This window comes from Mustela nigripes, chromosome 4 (genome assembly GCF_022355385.1).
Source record: "Mustela nigripes isolate SB6536 chromosome 4, MUSNIG.SB6536, whole genome shotgun sequence".
In the NCBI taxonomy this organism is placed as follows: Eukaryota; Metazoa; Chordata; class Mammalia; order Carnivora; family Mustelidae; genus Mustela; species Mustela nigripes.
The window spans coordinates 158,875,658-158,891,414 of record NC_081560.1 but is presented as its reverse complement, the minus strand read 5'-3'; the positions used below and the strand labels follow the sequence as shown (position 1 = coordinate 158,891,414).

The 15,757-nt window shown below is 36.7% G+C and overlaps 1 protein-coding gene and 1 long non-coding RNA gene across 3 annotated transcripts in view; one reads left to right on the top strand and one right to left on the bottom strand.

Annotated features, from left to right (window-relative positions):
- Nucleotides 1–3,437: 3,437 nt before the first annotated feature.
- LOC132016635 (uncharacterized) lies at nucleotides 3,438–15,334 on the top strand. The gene is made up of 3 exons (XR_009403963.1): nucleotides 3,438–3,581; nucleotides 11,877–11,915; nucleotides 15,175–15,334. It is a non-coding gene; the product is annotated as an uncharacterized LOC132016635 (long non-coding RNA).
- The window catches only part of PDE6C (phosphodiesterase 6C), a 47,472-nt gene continuing 35,303 nt past the window's right edge, over nucleotides 3,589–15,757 (bottom strand). Inside the window, exons 16-22 of one of the 2 annotated variants that reach the window (XM_059398151.1) lie at nucleotides 11,610–11,710; nucleotides 9,693–9,800; nucleotides 9,524–9,587; nucleotides 6,608–6,682; nucleotides 6,410–6,493; nucleotides 5,883–6,039; nucleotides 3,589–4,019 (exon numbers count right to left, since the gene is read on the bottom strand). In XM_059398151.1, the coding sequence (XP_059254134.1) occupies nucleotides 3,958–4,019; nucleotides 5,883–6,039; nucleotides 6,410–6,493; nucleotides 6,608–6,682; nucleotides 9,524–9,587; nucleotides 9,693–9,800; nucleotides 11,610–11,710 (651 nt within the window). In that variant the 3' untranslated portion in view covers nucleotides 3,589–3,957. Of the gene's footprint in view, nucleotides 6,040–6,409; nucleotides 6,494–6,607; nucleotides 6,683–9,523; nucleotides 9,588–9,692; nucleotides 9,801–11,609; nucleotides 11,711–15,757 lie in introns of both variants that reach the window. The other variant, XM_059398152.1, reaches the window with a different exon arrangement.

Here is a 15,757-nt window from a genome sequence, read left to right as displayed (position 1 = left end):
TGTCAGCTGCTTTGGAAGTTTTTCAGTTCTATTGGAGACATGTTTCCTCATCCCTTATATATCTTTTCAGATGCTTATTTACAACTGCTCCATCTGTAGCTGCTAGAGGATAAAGCTAGTACACTGTATGGAGAGTTCATTGTTCCTGTATTTTGTAGGGGTTTTGTTGTTGTTTTTATTCATTCATATTTATCTTCCCTTACTTGAATTAATTTAAATTATTAGAATTATTGATGTCTCACAAAAATTATAGAGTAAATATGTCTTCACCTTCTTTCCTTTGATACACCGGTACCCCTCCTTTTAAGCACCTACTTTCCCATTACCACCTGTTTCTAGCTGCCTTTTTTTTCTTACTTTTCTCTTGCTTCCTTCTTCCTTCTCACCTATACTACTTAAAGGAGCTTGTTATTATCAGATTTGACTTCCCAGTGTGTGAGTAGTTTATTATAAAGTAAATTAATACTGTGGGGCAGCAGGAACAGCAAATGAGGTCACAGAAGTCTACAACAGTAGATTAGGTTCACAAAAGTTGACTCTCCAACAGAGAGATTCTATAATAAGATAATTTAACTAATAATAGTATATGCTGGAGCTTATCTCAGATGTAGTCACACAAATACAGATATACTTATATGCCAGGATATAGTATAAAATGGAACTTCTTAATTTGCTGATCATCCCCCTTAGAGTCGATGCATGTGCTTTAGGAGATCTAAGCACTCTTAGAATCTGAGTGTAAACTTCTGTGATTATGTGTATTTATGGGGGGAAAAGGTCCATAGTTTTCATCAAATTTTCAAATCTATTGATTTCTTTAAAAAGGTTTTAACCCATTTTTGTAAAGTGCCAAGAGATGGATATGAAGATGCATGATTTAGTGAAGAGAGGACCTGTAGAAAGCAATCACAGCATTTTAATTATTTTGTTAATATAAGTATTTTAAATGATATTTAAACATGGAATGATTGGCATTAAATTGCAGAATAGTTTAGTGTCTTATTTTTAAGTGGTTAGTATCTGATTTTCTTTTTATTCAAAAGTTGTTATTCATTAATTCAAATATTTATCAGGCTTCTGTTACATGTGAGGCACTATGCTAGATGTTGCTACAAAGGAACTGTCTAGGAAATAATTACACAGTCATTTCTAAGCCATCAAAAACAGTAAATCAGTATCGGTTTGTTAATGTTGAACATTGTTTTTAAATCCCCTTATTAAAGAAATTGTATTTTTTTTAATCTCACTACTTACAGAGAATAAAAAGGAATCTTGGTGTCTAAGGAGAAAGTGTTGAAATGTCCGACAGCAAACTGATACTAGTATATATGTAGCTAAAACATGTTTATGATTAAAAAAATTCATAGTTTAGTGATCATCAGAAAATAAAATTCCTATAAATGATAAGTAGGAAAACTAGACTCAAAATAAATTCATGTATTTGGTGTTATAAGTATGGTTTATAGACATTAGGTTCATTAGTAAAAATTTTAGATCATTATATATAATCACAACACTTAATCCATTCATACATAATCGAAGTCATATATTTGTTTTGTTTTGTTTTGTATTTTTCTCTTAGTTATATTTTTAAGGAGCCTTTGAAAAGACCACAAGATGATGAGTTTAAAGATTAATTCTCCGACAGACCTCTCTCATATTTGGCTATAGTGCAGTCAGTAGTGTTCAGTGGACCACTTTTTGGGATATGAAGTTAATGCCTTCTTCTACTTGCTCTTTAGCAAAGCTCCTATTTTTGCAGACCTTCAATGGCAGTACATCTCTACTCCTCAACTTGCTTTCTAGTGAATGAGGAGGGGATGTTGTTTGAGCTGATAATTTGAGGTCCAAAATTACATAAAACTAAAGAAAGAGTTCCTTTTTTTTTTTTTTTTTTTAAGATTTTATTTATGTATTAGAACATGAGCGGGAGCCGGGGGACAGAGGGAGAAACAGACTCCCCACCAGGCAGGGGTACGTTGGGGCTTTCTGAGATGATGACTTGAACTGAAGGCAGACACTTAACCGACTGAGCCAGCCAGGTGCCCCTAAAGGAAGAGTTTCTTAGGCAGTTTCTAAAATAATCCTAAAAGTAGAGTTTCAAAATTATTTTAAGTAATGAAAGTAAGGTGTACATGTTATCACTTACTCAAAGTGATGACTTATTATTGTCTATACAACACTCATGCAAGTGTATATAATAAATGAGTTTTTTCCCCCCTAAAGATACTTTATTAACTTGCAGGCACTCTTCATTTATACCTGTTGGTTATGACATTTATTCAAAATATCATTCATTTGTATTCACTGAGAACCTACTTTGTACCAGGCACTACTCTCTCTCTAGGTAACAGGATAGAGGTAGGAACAAAACAGAAGAAAATAGACAAAAATCTTTCCTCTCATAGACCTTACATTCTAATGTGAAAGTAGCAATCCTATGATTCTAAATCTTATAATTTTTGCTTGTAAACGTAGAACAAATGATTTTTACCCCCTTGACCTTAACATTGAAAAATATTTTCTGTATAACAAAACATTGGAGGTTCATAGACTATAAATTTGATTTATTAAAATTTAGATACCTTTTGGTAAGAAAAATCTGTGGCAGAATTTATGGCATAATTTTTATTTGGTCAATGATTTTAGATAAGTAAAGAAGAAATCCTAAATTTCTCTGATGTCTAAACAGGCACCATGTAGTAGTAGTAGTTAATTGTCCTTAGTTTCTCTTGACAAAAGAGTATTTAGAATGCTTGGTAGATGGTTTTAGTAATCTTTTTTTTTCTAAATAACCTCTGTTAAAGTGCTGCTAAACTGCTTTTGATAGTAAAATTCTTGCATAATCAAATCACATGCTTCTTAATAATGCATAACATTTATTAGCTGATTTAATTTACATTAGGATTATCCAGGGAATATCTTATAAGCTGATTATTCTTTCAATGAGAAGAATAGAATATTTTAAAATATCCTTAGTTATACATAAAATAATTGCTTTCAGACTTGGGGAGAGGGATGGGCATAGGGCAGACATATAAACTGCCAAAAGCAGTGTGGTCTTTACCCTTCCATTATCAAGGTTAAAAAAAGTAGAGGAAAGATGGTAAGCATTTCAGATGGAATAACATTTGACATCCTATTACGTGTTTTGTGTATATACTTACAGATGTTATAAATTCTATATTGTATTTGCTCTTAAGATGCATAGATGAGAGATTTTAGTTTAGGAAGGAATTTGAGATATGAATCACAATTATTAATGTTATGCACTGAATTGTGTCCCCCCCCCCTGCCAAATTCATGTTGAAATTCAACCCTCCAGGACCTCAGAATATGACTATATTTGGAGGAAGGGTATTTAAAGAGTTAATTAGAGTAAAATGAGATCATACGAATGGGCCCTAATCCAATATGATTGTGTCCTTATAAAAAGAGGAGATTAGGACACAGACACACAAAAGGAAAGACTATGTGAGGGTAGAAGGAGAGAAGATGACCATCTACAAGCCAGGGGGAGAAGCCTCATAAGAAACCAAACCTGACAACACCTTGATGTTGGACTCCTAGCCTCCAGAACCGTAAGAAAATAAATTTCTGTGGTTTATGCCACACAGGCTGGTATTTTGTTATGGTAGTCCTAGCAAATGAATACTATTAATAAGAACCTTTAAAAAAAGAATTGGTGACTGGTTTCAGGATTATATATTTTTAATTTAAAACAAATTGGCACCAAGAATGCGCTTATTTTCATCTTCTATTTTGCACTTTTGTTGTACTTTATTTTACCCTCAGCATTTTCAGGCTATCAATATATTTCCTTTTGGTGGCCATAAGGGTAGCGTATCTGAAGATCCTGGTACTCTGTTAGTTGATGGTGTGCTGAATGAAGTTTGTTTCTTCTATTTTTCTTCAAAAGTAGAAACGATATTTGAAATTTTGACCAGTCGGATTATATTATAACATGAGGCATGTTTTGGACTTTTTGTCATCACTGCCACCTCCTACATCTTCTGTGGCTAGTAAAAATGAGAAAAAGCAGTAGCATTGGGAATCCATGGGCACACAGTGTTTATTCTAAAACTCTGATAATGTTAGTATCAACTTCATAGCTAGTTAATAGTTGTTAACTTAGATCAAGTACTAAGGGTTTGACCATTTAAAAAACTTGAATTCATGTTCAGAGTTGACCCATCTGAAAAACAGAATCTTATAAATGATTAACCAATTAACATCTGTTTCTCAAGCAAACCACTGAACTGCACAATCTGGGAATCTGAGTTGTTGCTTTGTGCCAGGCACAAAGCTTGTTGCCTGAAGATACGAAATAATGTTTTTAGTTCACAGAGACTTGCCAGGGTAGCAGGAAGAAAGTTCAGAAGTAATTTTTTATGTAAATAAAGATAGAAGATCTATATCCAAGCCACTTAAAGAATCTGATAGACTGTTCATCATAAAATTGAGATAGGGATTAAATTTAATTGTACTAAGAAATACCTTTGCTTTCCACTTGCATAGAAGAATTTACCCCTTTTGTTATCTTTTTGAAGTGAAAATGAGGTTCTTGATTTCCCATCTAAATCCCTTTAAAGACTTCCCTTTGCTCCTCTAGAAGACGAATCCTCAAGCAAGGCATTTAAGGCAGCATTATCCTGCCCAACTGCCTTACCAGCTCTACCTGGTACTTAGCCCAGCTTGCTCTCTAGACTCTGGCTACACCAGCTTTTAGATTCTTCAGTCACACCAAGCTTATTTCCACTTCAAGGCCTTCGTGCATATTCTGTTCCTTTGCTTCCTCCCCACCACCTCCCCCTTTCTTGGCTTAGCCAAAGCCTCCAGTCTTCAGAGTTTAGCACAAGCATCCTTCAGGAAAGCCTTCCCCCATGCTTCCTCTGATAGTTATAATCAATTGTTCATGATGATAGATAATCAGTTCATTTACTGGTTTAATGTCTACCTCCCCAACCACAGGGTAAGCTCTGTGCGATAAGGACCCCAACTTTTCCCAGGCCCTGCCTAACCCAGGGCCTTGTACAGAATAGACCCCCAATAAATACATTGGTGAATGGGTATCAAGAAGTCAAACTCTTACTTTTATTCTGTTGAAGGACATCCTTAACCTTTTAAGCAAAACACTTCTCCCTCCATGATTTCTTGGTTACAACAATAAAAATTTCCTACAAAACCTTTGAAGTGCTGAACCCTCAAGACAAAATGCAAAGTGGTGACATTAGCATTCCCATTTCAAGATGACATTTGAGTCATCTGATAAACTCATAGTTGATCCCAACAGAGTAATTTCAGGAGTAGAAGTTTCATCAGGAAAAACCACTATCTGGGGACATTTGAGGCACAGCCAGTCTTGAAATACCTGCCAAGTCATCCCATTCAGCTGGCCAGCTCTGCTTTCATGTGGGACTTCCTTAAGTCTAGAAGGGAGGCTGGAGGTCTGTAAAATCTCATATAGAGAAGAATATTGAGCTCAGGTTAAGCAAGTTGCCCAAAGTAACAGCTAACATGTAATGTTAGTACTAAATTTATTTTCTCACCTAACCCTGATCCCACTGATTCTATGGCTTTCGTATTTCTAAAATCTCAGTATTCTATGGAGGTGATTAGGAGCCACATACCAGAGTGGAAAGAAGGCTAGCCCAAACCCCTACTTCAGCTGGACCAGTCAATTCCTCCTGGAATTATTCATAAGATCTTGTTGGGGGCAGTGGGGAGTTGTAATCTGAAAAGCACTAATCAATTTATTATATATAATTACTTGAAAAGCAAGTTTCCTGTTTGCATTTACTTTTTATGGTTTTGTCATGTGAGATTAAGCTCAGCCTGACTCCTGGTTACTTTACAACTAGCAAAAACAGATTCCATCTAACCTTTTGTGGTCGTGTTTCCTTCTTCCTGCTTTTTCATCTCCTCTTCAAGCACCTTCATCTTTGCATCATACTCATCAGCGAGGGATTTCCACTCTACTCTGTTGTTCTGAAGACCATTCAGCATTGGTGTGATTTCTTTATGAAACCGTGAGAACTCCTAGAGAGAATTTTAGGTCAGAAACTATTTAAATCATGTAGTTGATTTTCAGTACTTTTCACATGCAGAGAAGGAGCTATAAGGAGTTGTATCAGTGCTCAGAGCTGCTAGGATGAGTTTAACTCAGTGCTGTGGAAACAGGGAAGACAGGTACTGTTTTCTAAATGCATCTGGTCTGTTCAGGGTGCTCCTGAGTTCTAGTTTTTCTTCCAACCCTAAATGAGATTAGGGTAATTCCTCAAGCTACTTTGTAAAAACAAGGATACCCCTAATGGCTTTTCATGTGAGTGACTTTTGATTTTGGTAACACTTTGGAAGAAAAATCCTTATCCCCAGATGATTATATATTTCACTCAATTTGTTTACTTACCTTATATACAAAAGTACAGACAAAATCAATAAATCCAACTTGAAGTTTGGGTAGTTCATCTTTTTTGTTTCTGTCCATCATAGGCTGGAAAGAGAAATAAATCCTTTAAGGATAGTTTTCTAAGACTCTGTGTACAAAAGAGACTGATTTGTATCGATAATTTGTAATAGAAGTGCATTTTTATGTCAAGGTCTTTACAATAGGCTGTTGCTGCAGCACAGTCCTCTCCAGATCTCCTTGTTCCCAAAATTCATTTGCAACCAGAAGTGCCACCTGCAAATAAAAATAAGACTTGATTCGTGAAACTGAGTCATTCATAGAGAATTTGCATTTTATTAGTATGAGTGACATTTAAGGGTAGCATTAATATTAATGCTTGAGGCATTGTCATACCATATACTCTGGTTTTAGAAAGATGGTGTCTGGGTGGCTCAGTTAGTTAAACGTCCAGATTCTTGATTTCGGCTCAGGTCATGATCTCGGTGGTGGGATCAAGCCCCATGTTGGGCTCCACACTCAGCAGGAAGTTGGCTTGAGATTCTTTTTCTCCCTTTTTCTCTCCCTCTGCCCCTCCTCCTGCTCACATGTGCTCTCTCTCTCTCAAATAAATAAATCTTAATAAAAATAAAAAGATGTCATCTGCAGATTATATTGAAATGGGAAAGAGAAATTTCTCTTGTCACTTCAGCATTCTAGGCCCATTCTGGGAATACCTATCTCCATTTGCTATTGCCACTACATCTCAACAATAAAAAGGGGAGATGGGAGGATATTTAATTCCATTACATTTTGCTTCAAGCTCTGCAGCTTCCCACACATCGTCCTCTTGTCCTGCTTATCTGTTAGCTTCTAGCATATATCTGGGTGTACACACATGCACACAGATGAGCACCCAGATTTACTTGATAACAGGGTGAGGATATTTGAGGGTAAACTTATATAGCTTTTAAAAACCCAATGCCAAGTTTAATGAACTCCTACTAGCTTCCTAATATTTGGCATAAACCAGGCTTGCCAGGAGGAATCAGATGTGACCTGTTTCTTTAAGATGCTTCTAGTCTCATAGAGACAGTCATGTAAACCATGTGGGTAAGGGCTGTAAAAGTAGTAGTTGAAGTGTTGGGGATCAGGAGAAGGAAGTAAAGATGAGTTTCATAAAGGAGCTTGCATTTATTTTGTATCAAGGATGAATAGTAGTTTTTCAGATAAAGAGGAGGGGAAGACTATCTGCAGAGATAAAATTGAGCATCCAGAGCTTAGAGTGAGAGACAGTGAATGGGAGAGAGTGCCAGGAAATAATCTGATGAGTGTGAGTTAAAGACAGGTAAAGACAGACCATGTAAGCTTTGCTAGAAAATTTGATTCTCTAGACCAGCGATTCTATTTTTTTTTTTTAAGCTTGTATTTATTTATTTATTTGACAGACAGAGATCACAGGTAGGCAGAGAGGCAGGCAGAGGGAGAGAGGGAAGCAGGCTCCCCGCTGAGCAGAGAGCCTGATGCGGGGCTCCATCCCAGGACCCTGAGATCATGACCTGAGCCAAAGGCAGAGGCTTAACCCACTGAGCCGCCCCGGCGCCCCTAGACCAGTGATTCTTATTCTTGGAGCCCTAGTGCACCAAAGAGCACTAGCAGCCCCAGCAGGTAGGGGCCAAAAGAGATTTCAGCTAAAGTAAGTTTGTTTTTTTCTTTTATATAAAGTGATTTTGTACAACTTTTTGTGGGGTGTTTGGGGGAGGACTTTACTTCTTTTTTTATTATTTATTTATTTGTTTTAAAAAAGATTTTATTATTTATTTATTTGACAGAGAAAGAGAGATCAGAAGTAGGCAGAGCAGCAGGCAGAGAGAGAGGGGGAAGCAGGCTCCCCTCTGAGCAGAGAGCCCGATGTGGGGCTCAATCCCAGGACCCTGAGATGAACCTGAACCAAAGGCAGAGACTTAACCCACTAACCCATCAGGCCCCTTTAAGAAAGCTTGAATACCTCTGGCAGTGGTGGGGGGTGGGGAGGTGGGGGGTGGTTAGTAAGCTTTTAAGTAGAGGAGTGGCTGAGCAGCGGTCTCAGTATAAATAATCCCAGCAGCAGCTGGGAGGAGGGCTGAGTACAGCTCGGAGGAGGGCTGAGTAGTGGAGGAGGAGGAAGGGTCACTTAGGAGGATCCCGCCACACCATCTTGCTGATGAAAGAGTAGAAGTCTGACCTGAGACTGTAGCCAGCATGACAGACAGGAATGGGGAGGGGAACTTCATGCAAGGCCCTAGGTTTCTGGCCTGGGTGATTGTGCAGATAAAGAATAAAGAGTAAATAAAGAAGGAAGAACAGGCACATCAGGGTGGAAGGAGCACAAGTGTTTGGTTTTGGAATTTGACAGTTCCAATTACTCTATCCTTATTCATATAACCCACAATTACAGTTGAACCCAGTGAATTCTGGCCTCTCTTCTCCCTAGGGTTTTTCTTAGAAGTCACTGAGGGAAAAAGAGAAGTTTCTTTCATCCAGTTAGTAAGAAATCAAGTAATAAACTAGCGACTCCTGACTCTCATTCCCTGAGGTTGGCAAAGAACTGGGGAAGGCACCCTTAAACACGAACTGACTATAGACAGTGCCTTTTACTTACTGACACACAAGAAGAGGTTATAGGAGCAAAACCACCCTTGAAAGCACTATGTTTCTTGTGCCAATTTATCTCCTCTATTAAAAACTCAGACATTCCCTAAATAATTGTATATAAAGTTTTTGCAGTCTGTTCAATGATAAGGAATTCTTTGCAAAAAGCATTTTCTTTCTAAGGTCCCTTCTCTTGCCTTGGAGCCTAACCAAATTACCTGTTGTCTTACTGACACTTGCGAATTCTTGAAAGCTGCCTTCATTAGCAGAAATCCAACAGGGAACATTTTATTTTTGTCCTAACTTCCTAAGTTTCTTTTATCTTTTTAAATATAAATCAATTGTTTGTTCCAGGATAATGAAAGGTAATCACTTACAAAATGTATAGTCACATAATTGCTACCTATAGCAAAATTCCAAGATTGCCAGAATATTCCTTTTCTCTCTTACATGTGATCTAGATAGCATCTGTGCATGTGACAGAAGAGGAGACATAACGGTACTCACCTGACTTTGTACCTCCCAGGGTTTGGTTATAGCTGACAAGTCGCAAGCAGTCATCATCATTGCCCTTGGGAGAAAACAACAGTTGTTAAAATAGAAAGATATACAAAATAAGTGGTTTATTGTTTTGTTTTGTTTTTGCCAAAAAAGGAATAAAATTCTGACTACTCACATGATAACCTCTTTTTTGGTTGGATCAATGGTCACATATTTGATGGCCTCTTCTTCAGTTTCCATTTTTTCACAGGCATCAACAATTTTTTGAAACATGGTTCTCTTCCTAAAAAAGATACAGCTGTGCAACAATCTTAGCATATAAGACCAGAGATAAAAAGTATCTTTAATATGTGCTTTTCAGATTTCCTGTTCCCACTTTCCATCAGATGTCCACATAGTGGATCTAAGGGGTCGGGGAGAAGAGAACAGGGAATGGCTATTAACTTTGGCACAGAAAGAGTTTAAGAGAGAAAAACCACAAGCCACAAAAGGGCAGGGGGGAACACTGGTAAGTTTGAATACATTAGTAACAAAGGAGATCATAACATAAACAAAAAGGCCAGAGGCTGTGTTGAGATAAGATGATGATAAAAAATTCATAAAACCAACAAAGAAACTAAAATACATGAAGAGATGCTCAGCCTCACTGGTTAAAAAAAAACAACAACAAAAAAACCAAATTTGAACAGCAGTAAGATTCCATCTCACACTCAAACTGACAAGATAAGTAAGTGAATAGAAGTGACCAGATCAAAAGTAGTCCAGATACAGGATAACAGAAACTCTTGTGTACTGCTGGTGGGAATTTAAATTGGGGAAACTACTCAGGAGTGCAGTTTTGCAATGTAGTATTAAGACTGAAGATTTGCAAACTCTACAGCAATCTCAGTTCTAAGTATGTACATTAGAGAAAATCACATGCATACATGGATATACAATATAGCATTGTCAACAATAATGAAATGTTGGAAATGATCTAAATGTCCATGTGTAAAAGAATGGCTGAATTCATTATGACTTCTTGGTAAAGTTGAATATACAGTTAAAACTAATAAACTGGATCTTCGTTTACCACCGAGGTAAATCTTTAAAACATAATGTTACATGAAAAAGCAAGTTGTAGAAAAGTGTGTACAGTAAGATACCATTTATGGACAATTTAAAAACACAATTAACAATATAAAAACATGGAAAGGACGAGTACACATCAGCATCAGAATGATGGTATCTGTGAGGGAGATGGTAGGGGCTTTTCATGGCGGGATGGGATACCTTGAGTGCATGACTTTTTTTTCCACAAAAAAAGATCTCAGATGGGTGTGGAAAAAAATCTTAGTATTTGCTGAATCTGGGTTATGGATATTTGGATATTAATTATATTATTCGAAGTATCTGTCTTCATCTTTGAATAACTAAATTTTTAATTAAGAAGGATCAGAGAGCCACAATTTGATACTACCCATCTAAATCATTAGATACTACAGTTAGTAGTATCTAATGTTAGTTACCACAACTAGTTAGATACTACAACTAGTTCCCCTTGTTCTAATCCATTTTCACTAACAACTTTATAGTTCACTGACAAGAAAATGGGCAGAAGCTTGGAGTGTCTGGTCTCCTTGGTTATTATTACTATAAATAGGCTAGTACTCTGCTGTATGTGACTCAGAATTATCCAAGTTTTGTTAATGTGCACTGGTATCACCAAGATTTTTTAGCTCCCAGATTGCAGCAGAATCAAATGTCTGATCCTGCAACTCTAAATACTAGCCCCTGGACCATGATGAACCCACCAGGACAAGCATCACCTCATAAGGCTTTGTGGCATCACTCTTCTGGCAATGCACCAACCTCGCTGTACATTCTTCATTTCAAATTTCTTCAGATAACAAACCATTGACATTAGGGGATTAGTTTTCTAAAATATGTTTTCAGATGTCTAGTAAATTATGAGGTACTTGGAGTATATTCTACTGGTGATCCCAAAGGAAAGTGAATAAATATGTGTGTGAAGAAATGCCTTTTAACTTGAATGCAATGGGCCATTTATGTAAGGCAGAAGCACACAGAGTATAAGGAAGTTTGTACTTACTTAAAATACAAAGCCAGGTCAGTTGCTATTATTGCAACTTCAAACAAATGAATAACTGTTTCAAACTGGCGTTTATTTAGGTTCTGAAAGATATTCAAACTCTGTAAGATAAAAATTCACATAAATGGGTCTATTAATTTTTAAAAATCACAATAAAGTACACTCATTAATTTGCCTTTGATTCAACAAACCAACAAAACTATGCCTAACAAAATAAAGATAATTAGCATAGAAGAAAAACTAGGTCTTTCACTTTTTTTCTTTCAGCTTTCTTCCTTGGACTGTTACTCTTCTACATTGAGTAAGGTAATGTAAAGTATAAAAATAGATATTAGCAAACACTCATGTAATCAGTGTATAAGTTTGGGAAGCAAATAATAGTGCTTTTTCCCAGAATCAATTATAAATATAATCGATTTAAATTTTGCTTGTATTAATTGAGGAGCTTTAATAAAGAATATCTAGTACAGCCAATTGTTGGATATGCTGAATTATCCACCCGATAATTTTAGAGTAGTCACAGAAATTGTTGGAAAACTTTCAGAAACTACAAGTTATACTAGTACTCATGTATTTACTGGGGGAAAAAATCCTCTCCAAGTTGCTCTTAAAATGTTTTCCTGAAATTATGTTTTACAATTTAACTAGACCTTTCTTCAAAGAGCTTCCCACTAATTATCTCCTCATAAATGGATCAGCTTCATAGTGTTCTAGAAAATGAGAGCAAATTTGGGAGTGGTTTTTAAATGTTCTTATATTCCAAAATGTATCATTTTGATGATTACATGGTTTTAAACAACAAACTACATCTAGTTAATAGTATTGTAACAATATGTATCATTTTGCAAAAGCTTTCATATTCCAAATCCATCATTTTAGTAATACAGGCCAAAGGACATGGATAGTGGTTTTGCCAAATGAAGTTAATGGTTATGAAATGGGCATATAGACGTGAATCACATTTTTATCTTTTTTTCTCACTCATTTTCCTTGTAAAGATTTTATTTATTTGACAGAGAGAGAGACACAATCAGGAGGAGCAGCAGGCAGAGGGAGAGGGAGAAGCAGACTCCCTGCTGAGCAGAGAGCCCTACAGCATGGGCCTTGATCCCAGGACCCTGGGATCGTGACCTGAGCCAAAGGCAGATGCTTAACTGACTGAGCCATCCAGGTGCCCCTTCTGACTCATTTTTTACTTTCATCTAAAAAAAGGGGAAGTCTCCTAATTGAAAAACTCTGTCTTTATTCTTTTTATTTTCTCTATTCTTTCATATCTAAGGATCTTTTAAAAAGAGCTTTTAAGTGGTTTCTTTATAACCTATGGATATAGATTCATATAAAAGATCCTGCTTCTGTTTTTTATTAGTGGCTAGAAAGCCCTTGACCAAATTTGAGGCCCATGTCTTACACATCTCACTGTAGACATTTAGGGCCTTTACTATTTCTTTCTTCTCTTTTCTTTCCTTTTTTTCTTTTCTCTTTCTTTCTTTTCTTTTCTTTTCTTTTTTTTTTTTTTTTTTTTAGTTAGATAAGGCAGAGTCAGTGATTAGAGCAGGAAAAAATTAATACAAAATGATCAATACCAAGATATCCAGATGACATTACTAAAATATGAAGAATTAAGTATCAGATGAACATCTATGCAGAAAAAGCAAGTCATATGTAAGACGAAAAGACTGGCCATATACAGCTCTTGAGGACAACACTTCAACGCCAAAAGACAGTGAAGCAATGTTCTTCAGTTTCTGAGAAGTGTGATGCAAGACCTTTATGTCCCGCCAAATTGATCTTCAAAAACAAATGTAACAAACAGGTATTCTTAAACATGTACTTAGATTAGACTCTCTTGGAAAAACTGCCATTTGACAAAAACCTAGCCAATCAAGGTGTGAGTCAAAATAAAATACAGAGGAATGGAGAAGCCATAATAAAAGGATTGATTTTAAGTACAGGGCCCATTTAAGAGTAGAATTAAGAATACACAATTGTGGGGCACCTGGGTGGCTCAGTGGATTAAGCCTCTGCCTTCGGTCATGATCTCAGGGTCCTGGAATCGAGCCCCGCATCAGGCTCTCTGCTCAATGGGGAGCCTGCTTCCTCCTCTCTCTCTCCGCCTGCCTCTCTGCCTGCTTGTGATCTCTCTCTCTGTCAGGTGAATGAATGAAATCTTTAAGAAAAAAAAGAATAAACAATTGTGTTGAAGCTAGAGGGTATTATGTGAAGTGAAATAAGTCAGTCAGAGAAAGACAAATACCATATGATTTCACTCATGTGAAATTCATGTGGAATTTAAGAAATAAAGTAAATGGTCATGGGGGGAAAAAGAGAGAGAGGCAAACCAAGAAACAGACTTAACTACAGAGAGCAAACTGATGGTTACCAGAGGGGAAGGGGTGGGGGCACCGGGAGAGACAGAGGATGGGGATTTAGGAGGGCACTTGTTCTGATGAGCACCCTTGTGTGTAAGTGTAGAATCACTACATAGTACGCCTGAAACAAATATTTCACTGTATGTGAACTAACTGGAATTTAAGTAAAATTATCCTTTTAAAAAGGGTAAACAATTCTGGAAATTATCAAGCAACATGTGAATTTTATAAATACTGATAATGATAAAAGAAATAGTAATGATAATAAACACCTTACAAAACAGAAGTGAAGGTCTGGGAAGAAGTAGAAGCATCTTAATTGCTTCATGTTTTAAAAATATAAAAATTCTAAAAGTTGAGCTCTAGTTTGTTACAATTTCACAATTTCTCACTCTGAGTAATTTGTTCATTGTAGAGGGCTCTTTAAGAGCTAGTATCTCTTGCTTAAAGACAGAGTGTCCAAAGTTCTGCAACTCCTTCCATTTCTAAAATGTTTCTTCCATTAAATTCAAATAGAATTAAATAAAGATACATGGAAAACTAGTCAGCAATGAAAAGGAATGAATTACTGATATATACAATGCAGACATATCTCAAAATTATTGCTTTGTGTGCAAGAAACCAGCACAAAAAATTACTTGTATAATTGCATTTATATAAAATCTACAAAAATCTAAACTAATTTGTAGTGACTGAAAATGTTTCAGTGGTTGTCTAGGGCTGGGAGCAGAGAGCAGCATGCACTGCAAAGGAGAATGAGGTATGGTTTGGGGTGATAGATGTGTTCTATATCCTGATTGTGGTGGTGGTTTCTTAAGTGTATAAAATTATATAAATTCATAAAGCTGTACACATTGAGGGGGTAGAGTTTATTGTACACATATTATGCTTCAATGAAGCTGCTTTTAAAAATGGAACTCTGACTTTAAAAAAAGCTTGGATAATATAACTCATTTTTCTAAAATTGTTTCCATCCTGCCTGTATACTCACAGGGTGGCCACAATGAAGTTCATCACGTGGTAACGAAATAGCTATTTTCTGAGTGATAGGATTTGAAATAATTTCTTTAACATTTGTTTTTGAATTTTTCCCTGTCATTGAGCTTTTATATTGGCAAGTATAATTTTTAGAACCGCTATGAGGTCATTGATTTTAAAAACATGTACGTATGTAATACTCCATTTGTTTCCCCAAGGACTATGCTGAAAACCTGAAGTGGGAACAGGTGCACCAGAGCAAGAGAGGAGGCCTGCTTCCCAGCTGAATCCTGTGGGCCCCGGTGTGCACAGCGGCTCTCCCTAGCCCACAGAGAGTCTTGTTTGTTCTCCCTGACTATTAAAATGGCAGTAAGTGTATCAGTTCCGAGTGGTCCTACAAAATAAGTAGGAGTGACTCCATTTCATCCGGAGTAGGGCTTTCAGATGCAGTGAGGCAGGAGAGAGTACAGGCTGCTCCAGCCTTCAGTATGGTACCTGCAACACCGATCAAAAGAGATTGCTAACATGTTCATGGCTCACTGGGACCAAACACAGGATATTTCACTGTTTCTTCGCTCCTTTGTATACGATGGGCTTGGTATGGGAAAGCATAAGTAGAATTATAAACTCTGTATAGAAGTGTTTTGAATAATAACAGCGCTCCCATTAGTTAAGCTGAGAAATTCATTTTGTTTTTTCTACAATACATGATGGCATTAAAATTTATACTTTTACAAATGTGACCAGCATTTTTCCACCTGTTGACTCAGGTGAAAGAGTGGACTTCTGTCTGGTTTAGAA